Source organism: Pongo pygmaeus, chromosome 19, assembly GCF_028885625.2.
Source record: "Pongo pygmaeus isolate AG05252 chromosome 19, NHGRI_mPonPyg2-v2.0_pri, whole genome shotgun sequence".
Lineage (NCBI taxonomy): Eukaryota > Metazoa > Chordata > Mammalia > Primates > Hominidae > Pongo > Pongo pygmaeus.
Genome location: NC_072392.2, coordinates 60,949,309 through 60,961,909, shown reverse-complemented (window position 1 = coordinate 60,961,909; position 12,601 = coordinate 60,949,309). Strand labels below are relative to the sequence as shown.

General features: G+C 47.3%; 1 protein-coding gene across 1 annotated transcript; it reads right to left on the bottom strand.

The window, feature by feature from the left end:
* Positions 1-2,229: 2,229 nt before the first annotated feature.
* On the bottom strand, positions 2,230-3,112 carry CCDC182 (coiled-coil domain containing 182). The gene has a single exon (XM_054460170.1). The coding sequence runs from the start codon at positions 3,017-3,019 to the stop codon at positions 2,558-2,560; it is 462 nt and encodes a 153-aa protein (XP_054316145.1). The 5' UTR covers positions 3,020-3,112; the 3' UTR covers positions 2,230-2,557.
* Positions 3,113-12,601: the final 9,489 nt, after the last annotated feature.

The window sequence follows — 12,601 nt, the reverse complement described above, 5'->3', positions numbered from 1 at the left end:
ATGAGAGGCCGAGCACTGTAGCTCACGCCTGCAATCCCAGCACTTTGGGAGGCGGAAGCGGGTGGATCACCTGAGATCAGGAGTTCGAGACCACCCTGGCCAACATGGCAAAACCTTGTCTCTACTAAAAATACAAAAATTAGTTGGGTGTGGTGGTGGGCGCCTGTAATTCCAGCTAGTTGGGAAGCTGAGACAGGAGAATCGCTTGACCCTGGTAGGCAGAGGCTGCAGTGAGCACAGATCATGCCAGTGCACTCCATCCTGGGTGACAAAGCGAGACTCCCTCTAAAAAAAAAAAAAAAAAAAAAAAAAAAAAGATTCAACATGGGTTTTGGAGGGGACATTCAAACCATAGCAGTACTCACCTTCAAAGGGCCAACCATGGTGCCTGGACTACATTATATTCTTGATAACGCTAAGCTCTTATATTAGTAATAATATTGTTAGTATTACCATTATTATTACTTAAGCTAAATCTTCCAAAGAAACTGCCTAAAGGCCAGGCACAGTGGCTCATGCCTGTAATCCTAGCACTTTGGGAGGCCAAGGTGGGAGGATCACTTGAGGTCAGGAGTTTGAGACCAGCCTGGCCAACATAGTGAAACCCCATCTCTACTAAAAATACAATAATTAGCCAGTTGTGGTTGTATGCACCTGTAATCCCAGCTACTCGGGAGGCTGAGGCAGGAGAATCACTTGAAAGCCAGGTTGCAGTGAACTGAGATTGCACCATTGCACTCCAGCCTGGGCAACAGAGTAAGACTCTCTTCAAAAAAAAAAAAAAAAAAAAGCAGCTGGGCGCAGTGGCTCATTCCTGTAATCCCAGTACTTTGGGAGGCTGAGGCAGGTGATCACCTGAGGTCAAGAGTTTGAGATTAGCCTGACCAATATGGCGAAACCCCGTCTCTACTAAAAATACAAAAATTAGCTGGGCATGGTGTCATGCGCCTGTAGTCCCAGCTACTCTGGAGGCTGAGACAGGAGAATTGCTTGAACCCGGGAGGCGGAGGTTGCAGAGAGCCAAGATCACACCATTGCACTCCAGCACTCCAGGCTGAGTGACAGAGATAGACTCCGTCTCAAACAAACAAACAAAAAACAATGACAACAAAAAAACTGCCTAAAGTTAAAGTAGGGATGCAGCCCTTCGTGGTAGATGGCTATTGGATGGATATTACAATTAACCATGGGTCACGGGGTCCTTTTGGGAAGCGCAGCTTGGGAGTTCCAGATGTTTAAATCTTGTATGGAGAGATTCTATGACAGAAGGAAGAGGGAGGATGAGACTACCACAGAAGATCAGAGGATATGGAATCTGCTGTAAGCCCGGAGCTGGAAAGACAGACCTGACTTTCTGTTCAGGCACTGGCTCTGGTCTCCAGGCACCTCTCTTCTGCTGTTTAGAGGAGAATCCCTGCTGCATGGCAGCATTTGGGTAGCCAGAGAGAAGATATATGAATTGATGAAGTAGAAGACTAATTGGAAATAAAAGGTATAGTGTCAGCTAATGAACTCCCAAATCACCCATGTGACAACCTCAGCCTTCCAGACGAACACGTCCATGAACAGCCTGAAGTGGTTCCAAAACTGGGGAGCAGAGAAGGATGCAGCAGGATGCAAATGAGCACAGCTGACCTGGACTTAGACCACGGCCCTGCCACTTACTAGTGTGCAGACCTTGGGTACTAGACTTGCCTTCCTGCGGCCAGTCTCCCAGTGTGAACCATGGAAAATCAACACTCACCTCCAAGGTGCCTATGGAAGTAAGTGGGATGGTTATGTGTGTATTGCCTGATAAATGGCCAGGCACTGTGACAATAATTCCTGCTCCATGGATCGAACACAGAAATCAGTTTCCCCACTTCCTAGTCCCATCTCAGAGGTGTTGCATTATCGGTTGCTAAAGCTCAGCGAGTTCCACCCACACAGTCCCAATAAGCTCTGTCATTCCGATTGGCCAGTCTGCAGTCTAAATGGAAAGGAAGTAGAGGTAGAAAGAGGCAGCAAAGAAAAGTGAGATGTGACAGTCTAACAGTGAAGGCAGACAGAAAGACCATACAGACAAGGGTTAGAATACTAAAAACAGAGCAATCTGGGGTAGTGTTAGTGCACGGGCAAGCAGTCCGACTCCTCTGGGGAGATCATGCGTTACATGACATGGTATCAGTTGACCGCGTGTTAAGTCCCAAAGTCTTGACTCATTCAAAAAAAAAAAAGATGAATCTGTTCAAAACAATCAGTTTAAGAATATACTATACAAATAAAAAGGTATACATTGAGCAATAGTACCATTACAAACAGGAAAACAGTTCAAGTGAAAGTTACAGGGGCCTGACTCAGTACTGGGGTGCCTCCTTCCTTGAGAATGCTGGATAAATGGAATTTCACCAAAAAAAACATATTGAAGTCTTTTTGCCTCTCAGCAAGGTGTTATTTAGGTAGAAGGAAAGCAATGGAAATGAGGAAGGGAAAACAAGGGGGTGGGGACTTGGGGTTTCTCCTTCCATTAAAAAAAAAAATCTTCAACTTGGTGCTTGGCTAGTGCCACCCACGAGGCTCAGTCAGCCTGGCTCTTCTTGGTGGCACGTAGGGCGTCACGGCCCCTGTCCAGCAGCAGGTCCTCCAGCCGCTTGCAGTGCTCCCGGAGCTGTTTCTCGCGCGGCAGCAGGAAGGTGAGAACCTTGTTGCGCACGATGCCACGGTCCTCCTCCTCCCTTAGCCGCTGCCTCACGCGAGCCGCCTGCTCCTCCTGTTGCACCAGGGCTCCATTCATCTCGCAGAAGGCGTCTTCAAGGTAATGGATGGACTTCAATGCCTCTTTCTTAAAGTCCTCCAGTTCCCGTTGCACCCCGGCCACCTTCTGCTGCAGGATCTCCAAGTCAGCGGGTGGTGGGAGGCAGGAGGGCCATGACTGGGACAAGGAAAGGTCTCCAGACTGGAGGCCACTCTCTACCATTTTCTTCCCCTGTAGGGTATTCACCGTCATGAGAATGGACCCAGCCTGGTAGAGGGGTTCCATTGTCTCTTCTATGTTGGACAAAGAGAGGAAGCCAAGAGACCAACCAGGTCAATAAATATTTTTGGCTAGAGACACGATCATTCGGAGTGGAGAAACCCTAGAATTGTGACATCAGGGCCCCTTTAGCCAACCAGAAAGGAAGCCACAATCCATTTATTTGCATATTGTAGCTTCCTTGGTTGGTTACCTAGAGCTTTGTCTGTTTATCTGACCAAGTTGCCCTCCTGAGATGTGGATCCTTAACTCATCACCTTTCTAGAACCAGAACTCAGGTTCTTCTTTAACCTGAGGAACAAACCAAGTCCCAGAGCAGGGAAGTAAACTGGCCAGAGCAAGGCAGGCCAGGCCAGGCTCACTGGCTGCCAGGACTGGGTGGTCTCCCACACTGACAAGGGACCTGCATGGTCTTGGACTGGTCTCTGGGCTTTAGTACCTCACTAGTAAAACAAAGACATTGTAAGAGATGATACCTAATCCCACTTGTAGCTCTAAAATGCTAAAAAGTAATCTCTTATTCCAAATCCATACTCTTATAATGATGCCAGAATTCTAGATAATCTTAGAAATTGCAAAAAAATGTACTTAGATTTTGATGTATGGTCCACAGCAATGGCTGATTCAGTAGGTGCAAGGTAAAAATGGGTTAGTCATATTTATTCAATAAATACTAAGTGCTTGCTACACACTAGGATCAGGGAACAAGTGAGTGCATGGTCCTCCAACATACCTGAATGTTAACAAATATGAGAAAAAACACATAGAAAGGTAAATCTTGTACTTTTTACCTGATAATTAGAACAAAGGAAAATACTTCTAGCTAATCTACATTTGCTTTAGTCAGGAACAAACCTTCATCTTGCACATCTCAGTCTCTTGCCTGGACCTCTCTCCTGGGCTCCAAATCTAAATGTCTCCCCCACGATGGGCCTCCAATTCAAGCCAAGCCATCCAAAGCTGAATCAGTGATCTCTTTACCCAAACCAGTTCCTGTTCCAGTGTTGCTGTCAGATTAATGACAGCAACCCAGAACGGCACACACACCAGAGCCCACATAAGACAACTGGTGCTGTGATGCTAATATTTGTCCCCTCCCAAACTCATGTTGCAATTTAATTACCATTGTAACAGGATTATGAGGAAGGACCTTTAAGAGATGATTAGGCTACACTTTAAAAGATAAATGGATTAATGCTGTTATCTTGGGAGCAGGTTCCTTATAAGTGGACAAGTTCAGCCCCTTTATGTCTCTCTCTCACCCTCTCTTTGCCCTTCTACCATGTGATGTCATCTGCTGTGGAATGACACAGCAAGAAGGCCCTTGCCAGATCCCAGCATTTTGATTTCGGACTTCCTAGCCTCCAGAACTGTAAGGAAATACATTTCTGTTCTTTATAAATTACCCAGCGTCAGGTATTTTACTATAGCAGCACACAATAGACTAAGAAACTTAGGATCAACCTAGACCCTTCCATGTGAAAGTGGCTCTAAGTCCTGTTCAATCTACCATTGCCAAGCACTCTAGCATCCAACCACCTGGGTTGGAGTCCCAGCTCTACTTATAATCTACCTATCTTTGGCAGATTACCCCATCTCCCTGAGCCTCAATCTTCTTTATAAGTAGGAATACTAATTCAGTGGTATGCAGTTCTGTGGGGAAAAGTGAATAAAACTCTGAATTATATTGATAGCTGTTGCCAATATCCATGGTGTAAATACTCCCACTATGGCCAATTTCAAGCTACCAACATGACGTCACTGGGAAGAGATGCACAAAATCAGCTCCCATGAGCCTCTGCAAGCTGACTCTCCCACCACAGGGACTGTGACGAGGGCAGCTGCCTCCTCTGAGATGCAGATTAACCTATCTAGGGTGCCTTGCAGTAGGCATCAGAGAGGGCATTTTGCAGGGAGGTTCATGGCTAAACTAAGGTGGAATTTTCTGGGGGATTTTGTGGGGTTTTTAGCATAATAAAATGTCAAGCAATAAGGTGAAATTTTAAATGGCAAGATGAAAAAAGCAACTTCGATTATTGAGACAGAATGGTGGAAAGAGCATTTTTCTAGGAGTCAGGAGATCTGGAGACTGGAATTGCTGTGTGACCCTAGGTCAATCACCTTCCCTCTCAGAACCTATTGCTTCCACCATAATGTGAGAAGGCAGAATTCAGCTGTTCTGACGTCTCTGATGTTTGAAGAATCCACCCAGTCCTTCAGTTAAACCCCTCTTGAGGCACTCAAAATCTCCCTCTTTTTGTGACTTAGGACTTTGTCCTTCCAGGTCCCTGAAGGCACAGTAAACTCCATGAGGCCAGGGATCATGAGTTTCTCACCCTGTGTACCCTCAAGCATCCTGCCTGGTGCCCTGCACATACTGGCACTCAGAGAACTAGATGAAATGGAACTTATTTTTACAGGTGGCTATCAAATCCCGGGCACTCTGGCTTTCCCGCTGACATGATGACACCTACTGGTCTCAGCAAAAACAGCAACCTCTTGATTCCACTACCTAAGAGCTAGATGGGGATTGAGGAGCTGATAAAAACAGCATGTGGTCTTGTGGTGTATTTAATTAAGGGAGTGTGTGCATGTTGGGCACATAATAGAGTCTCAATAAATATTTTTTGAATCAGCAAAAGGGCGTCTCTGTCATTCTCTGGGTGCTTTTCTGTTTCTCTCTCTCTCGCTCTTATTTTCTGCCTCGTTGTCTGTGCCTCCCGTGGGGAATGGTGGAAGTCATAACCAGATCTGTGAAAGAAAAGTAGTAAAAGTCACATGGAATAGCACTTTTTCCATTTCCATGGTGCTGTTTAATGACGTTGCAGTTTGCTTCTCAGAACCAGAGGGGAGGACGGTATTTCCACAAGAGCACAGCAGAGACTAGAAGCAAGTGAATGCTGTCAGCAGAAGACCCCAGGCTTGGTGGCCTCCCGAGCCTTCAGGGCAGCATCCTCAGCAGGGCAACTTGATGTGCATGTTCTCCTGAATGTTATCCTCCTAGAAATTTCATAATCAAGGACTATACCTTTCTCACAAAATTTCCTTCCATATATACGAGGAAACTAAGAAAGCCAATCACTTTGTCCCCTTAAAGGTCTCAAGAAAAAGGAGTTCTAACATCTCCAGGCCTTGAACCCACTGTCAGATGGGTTTCTCTGTACCTGGCCTATTTCAGTGGTTATAGCCTCCTCATGTCTCAGGATGATGGGGGGACAAGAGGGGCACCTCAGCCCCACAGAGATCCCAGTCCCACCCTTGAGAATCAGAGTAAACCTGAATGGGATGGGAGTCAGTAGTGGGCATGTTCTAATAGTTCCCCAGGTTGGGCATCACTGGGTCTGAGCACCATTCCTGCGGGACCCTGCCCATGGCTTGCCAGCGAAAGCCAGATGGTTTCCCCAGGACCCCACCCCATCCTATGCCTTCATCTGTCTCTGCAAATGAAATAAGCCTTGGTCCTTTTGGGGACTGGGAAAAGGGACATGACACAGAGGCACCCCTTCTTCATATACCTCCTTTAAAGTGAAGAAAATGCTCAGAAACTAGAAGCTCCTCACATCCCATGAGTTAGAACCACATCTTTGGGCCACTTCTAACTACATCACTGACTAGAGGGGTGGGGCTCCCACAGTTGGCTGAGGCCGATCACAGGCCCCTTCCTGGGACTGGGGCTGGGTCAGGCCTCCCTGAAACACAAGCATCCCAGTACCAGAACCAAATTGGGGTTCTGTTCTCAAGCAAGAAAGGGAGAGGACGGGCAACCAACTGTGTCTTCCACAAAGAGTAATTAGATCAAGGAAAAGACTCCATGAAAGAACCATGCAAAATCCTCCCAAATGAACTACTAATGTGAGCTTACAGGGAGAGTGGGGAAGCAGTCTTCTGGGAGTCTCTTAAAACTGGTCTATCTAGGCCAGGCACGGTGGCTCATGCCTGCAATCCCAGCACTTTGGGAGGCCGAGGCGGGCGGATCACGAGGTTGGGAGATCAAGACCATCCTGGCTAACACGGTGAAACCCCGTCTCTACTAAAACTACATAAAATTAGCTGGGCATGGTGGCGGGCACCTGTAGTCCCAAGCTACTTGGGAGGCTGAGGCAGGAGAATGGCGTGAACCTGTGAGGTGGAGCTTGCAGTAAGTGGAGAGAGAGCAAGACTCCGTCTCAAAAAAAAACAACAAAAAACTGGTCTATCTCTCCCCATCCCCAAGAAGAAAAAATTATTAAAAAAAAAAAAAAAGAAAACAGAACTCAGAGCAATCTGTCCAAACCCCAAAGAACATGTGATTGGATATTTCTAAAGGAGAGAGGACAGCTGTCGGCCCTATTTAGCCACTCTTTTCCCAGAATCTCCTGACCCGGTGCCTCCTATGGCCTGGGCAAGGATACTGTGATACAACCGGTGTCTTCTCAGATGTCCTCATAAAATGTCTTCCATCCGTCCTTCCATTCATTCATCCATCCATCCATTATTCCATTCATCTACCCATCTATCAACTATCCAGCCAGCCTTCCATCCATCTATCCATCTATTCAGCCAGCCAGCCTTCCACCTGTCCATTCATTCATCCACCCATCCTTCCACCCATCTATCCAGCTATCCAGCCAGCCTTCCATCCATCTATCCATCCAGCCAGGCTTCCACTTGTCTGTTCATCCATCCATCCAACCATCCATCCACTTATTCAGTGATAATCATCAAGTACCTACTCTGTGTACACTGAGCCAGGCAACTGAAATTCAAGAGAACAAGTAAGACAGAAAAAACTCCTGCTCTCAAGCAGGCAGCAGTTTGATGGAAGGAGACCAGTAAAGTAAGCAATCAACAAATAAGATGATTTGGGCTGGTGCTAAATCTCTGAAGGAAATAAGCAGTGGAAGGTGATAGTCTGTCGGCTAGGAGTGGGCTCAGGGAGGGCCTTTGTGGGGGTTAGGGGGTGGGCGGCATTTGGGGCAAGACAGGAAGGAGGAGGAGACCTGGGGATAACATTCAGGAAGGAAGTGCAAGTGGAAAGGCCTGGGGCAGGAAGGGGCTGGAAGAGCCCTGAGGCCTGTGTGGCTGGTGGCAATGGGAAGCAGGGGGAGGAGGTCAGAGGGGCTGGACCAAGTGGCAACCTAGTTGGGGGAGGCAGAGGTGGTATCCCCAGTGTTATGAGGGCTATCCAGGGCTACTCCAGCTGTGTGCAGTTTCCACCTCTGCAGCTGGTATTCCAGTCAGGGGAATGGGAACAAGACTGGGATGGGGGGTGGGGACCAGGGTCAAGAACAAAACATGGTGCTGTTCACTGTGATTAATTAACCCAGCACCAGAGCCCCGAGGCGCGGTGCTAAAAATACCTGCTTCCCTCTGAGATGCGGCAGCTGCCACCCAGCAACTTTTACCCACGCCATTTGTCATAATTTGACACTGCTAAGGAGTGTCCACAGGGCTGTGTGTCTGCAAGAATTGGACTCATCCGCAGCCCACCAGCCAGCTGGTCCTCAGAAACCATCCACGACGCGGTCCTACCTTCACTCTCCTCCCATCCCTGAGCCCAGCCAACGTGCCTGCCACCTGCCACCGCCTGCCGGTTCACGCTCCTCCTGGAACCGAGCGGACCACCCCCAGAGGTGGGAGCCAAAGCTTCCTCAAGAGCAGGAGGAGCGCATCGCTGGATGCCATGTTTCACACTCTGCAACTCTGCAACTCGGATTGGAGCCATCCATCACAGGCCCTGCCAGCCCAGGGCGGCACTTTAATTAAAATATGTAAAACATCCTGGTGGGAGTGGAGCTGAAGACACAGGAGCAGGCCTTGGACACAAGCTGGCCCTTCTCCAGCCTGGGAGGGCTAGGACTGTGCCAGGAAGGCCCTCTGAAGCAGTCTAGGAGAGTGGTAATGTCTAATATGCACCAGCAGCCACTCCACTAAGCACAGAACTTAGCCAGGGCAAGAACATCTGCTTGAAAGAAAGCCACACCAGATCCCCAGGCCAGCATGGTGACCCTAAGAGCATGTTGGGAAGGACTTGGCATCACACCCGCTGTCAGTCTTAGGGATTGGAATGTTCTATTCCCACTCTCAATTTTCTAAAGGACACATTGTGATGCTGATACCTGGACATTTATACAAACTCTTTAGCAAATCCATTTCCATTGCCCAGACGAATCAACTCCCCAAGTTTACTCTTTGTTCAGACTTTGCTTTCTTTATTGAGAGGAAGAGTGGCAGTGGCTGCATTGTTTAGCGCAGGGGTGAGACAACTTTTTTGCACAGTTTGCGCAAAATCAGAAAAAAAGGTCTAGGCCAATTTTTTCAAGCCAACTTTTTAAATATCATGAGATGCAATATTTAAAAATTGTTTTAAGCATCCTTTAAATTTTTTCCCCTATTATTGAAGGACTTTGTGATTGTTACTGAAACATTGGAACCTGAAGAAGTATGGTATGCTGCAGTCTCACTCTGCGCTTTAGGCCTGCAGCACATTTTCTGGGCAATGACATAGATTGTGTGTAGTGCTGAGGGATTTGGGGTTGGGGAAGCAAATTGGATTCTGAGCCCAGCCAGAGACCAGGGACAAAAAAGACCCCCATTAGGAGTTCCTGGTTCTGGTAGAGCAAGGGGTCTGGGGACTGTTTGGAAGCCTGTCTCTGTGGGGAGAAGAGGCATTGCTGCAAGAGGCGATGGGTACCAAGCACAGCAGGGTGAGGAGAGATGCCCACGGGCTCTAAAATAAGCCTGCACACAGACAAGCTACTGCTCCCATCAGCCCGCACCCCTCCAAGCAGGGACAACTTCCTCAGGGCAGAGCCAGAGCCACTGTCTGCATGTGGGGGGCGTCAGGCTGAATTACGTGAGCTTAAAAACCAAATCCCCTCCTTCCTGGGTTACTTAACTGTCTGCCTGGCAAGGCTGGGAGATTACTGGTGACAGACACCAGGGCCTGCCTGGCTGCTCCAGACAGAGAAGCTTTGATCACCTGGAAAACTCCAGACACCAGGCCTCCTAATGATGAGTAATGAGCTCAAACCTTCGGAAAGTTGCCCTGCACCATGCACTGGGGACACGCACAGCTTCCACAGAAGCCTGGGCCAGGGAGCCAGTGCCCAGTCATCTAGTGTCCTAAGACAGAGTTTGACCCTGACTCCCACGCCCACCCCAGCCCCACCCAGAGTCTTGCCAGCTTGTTGATAAAGCAGGGAAGATTCTAAGCTCTGGGCACTTGTCTGTTCCAAGGGTGGTTCTGAGGTCTACAGGCCAGAATTTATCTTTATATTCAAGAATACAGCCTCCTCATTTGTTCATTCATTCATTCACTTATTCACGTATTCAACACACATTTACTGAATGACTAAGATAAGCCAGGCACAGTGCTGAATGCTTAGGATAGAAGACACTCAAATGAGGCTTCTGTCCTGAGGGGATTTGCCATCTCCCACGGAGATAACCTGCAAATCCAACATCACAAGACTGTGTTAAGGAGACTGACAGACTTGGCTACAGGGTGTTAAGATCGTCCTGAGGAGGGAGCTCTAAATTAGAGTGTCCCTTCCTTCTGGCAGTGAGGATAGGAGCAGGATGGGATGGAATTCAAATATTCCGGGTCCTTCTACTCTAGGATCCTAGGCCTAGGTCCTTCCTGGCTATATGAGCCTGTGAGAATCCCCAGTCTCAAGCTGTACCTGCATCACTTCATCTGGGATTTCCTCCTGTTGTGATGTTGGCTGGAAATATGTTACCCTTGAGTTCCCCTTTTGGCTTCGTGGTAACTTAAGCCCACTGTGTCTTAAACTTTGACATACATTAGAATCATCTTGGGAGAGTGTTAAAATATCATTTTTAAGTTCTGAGCCCCACTCCAAAGAGATTCTAATTCAGAAGGCCTTGGGAGACTGAAATTAGGGTGATCAACCATCTTTTTTTTTTTTAATGGACAGGGTCTCACTACATTACCTAGGCTGGTCTCGAACTCCTGGGCTCAAACAATCTTTATGCCTTGGCCTCCCAAAGTGCTGGGATTACAGGCATGAGCCACTGTGCCTAGCCGATCAACCATCTTGATTTACCCAGAACCAACATGGTTTCCCAGATATGAGACTTTCCATTTTAAAACTGGGACAGTCCCAGGAAAACTGGACAGGTTGGTCACCCTAGCTAGGGCAGATGCTGTTCATCCTTGCCCAGTGGCATTCATTTCTTCCTTGAATTATAGATTCCCAATTCTGATGACTCAGTAACATGCCTAAGGAAGGTGAGCCTTCACCCAGACCCAGGTGGTAAACCTAGGTGCATTCAGTAATTCCATTCCCTGTTGCTATTGGTTTACTTAAGGTAGGCCTGTGATTCACTTCTGGCCAGTAAGTTGTAAAAAGAAAACTTATGGAAAAAATATTGTCCCTGAAGTTTAGAAGTGGGACGGAGAGGGAGGGAGAAGGAGAGATGCCTGCTCTTTCTTCTGCCTTGGATGCAGTTGTGTGATAACATGATGGTTGGAACTGTGGCAGCCATTTTGCAATCCTGAGGAAAACCTAAGGATGAAAATTCAGCTGTACTAAGGACAAACAACTAGAAAGATAAAAAGAGCTTCCACTGTTTAATAATATCATTGATACTCTATACCAAACCTGAAATTACCTACCTCCAATACAATTGATATGTGATTAAATGTATTTCTTGATCAAACAACTGTTGTCTGATATTCTGTTAATTTTCTGCCAAACACATCATGATTATTACAAAGGGCCTAGAAATCAGCATTTTTAATAAGATCCCTGAAATCATTCTAATGCCCTCCATTGATCTAGCTAATCCGGTGATTCTCAAAATGTGGTCCTCAGACCAGCAGCATCAGCATCCCCTGGGAACTTGCTGGAAACGCACATTCTCAGGCCCCCCAGACCTTCTGAATTAGAAACTCTGGGAGTTTCTGGGGCCTGTCAGTCTGTGTTTTAACAAGCCCTCCAGATGATTCTGACAATTGCTAAAGTTGAAGAATCATTGAGCTAATCAATACCTGAGACTCTCTGAGTAATATCAGACCTGAGAAACCTCTGGATGGAACTTTTCATCTTAACCCAGGTCTCAGTTGTTTCTTTATATTGCTTGGGAAATAAAGCAGGATGTCTTTTCACCTTCTGTGATTTTTCTCCTTCCTCCTCAGGCCCTTCCCCAGTTAATCTTGCATTAGTTGGATGCTTTGACCAGATTTCCTGGCCTGTGTTATTTAACAGCATGTAGCGACAGGGCAGGGAGGCAGTTCTTTGAAGTCAGGCCTGGCCAGGGCAGGAGGTAAACTTGGTCAACCTAGCAGTTAAGGAGAGTGCATGGCAATGCCCCTGGCCCAGTAACCCTGGGTGAGTGTTTATACCCTTCACCAATACTCAACTCATCAGACATTGCATTACATGGCAGCCAACCTGGGAGAAGAAGAGGGGAGGCCCAGGCAGCTCCTTCTCTTCCTTCCTAGGGAAGCCTTGCCTTGGCTGGCCTTTTATACTCCAAGCAGTCCCCTACTTCTCAACATAATGAGTTACTCCAAACCCCGGTAGTAGTCTAAAGGCAAAAACTGAAAAATAGACTCCATGTTGCAAGGGGAATCCATTCTCA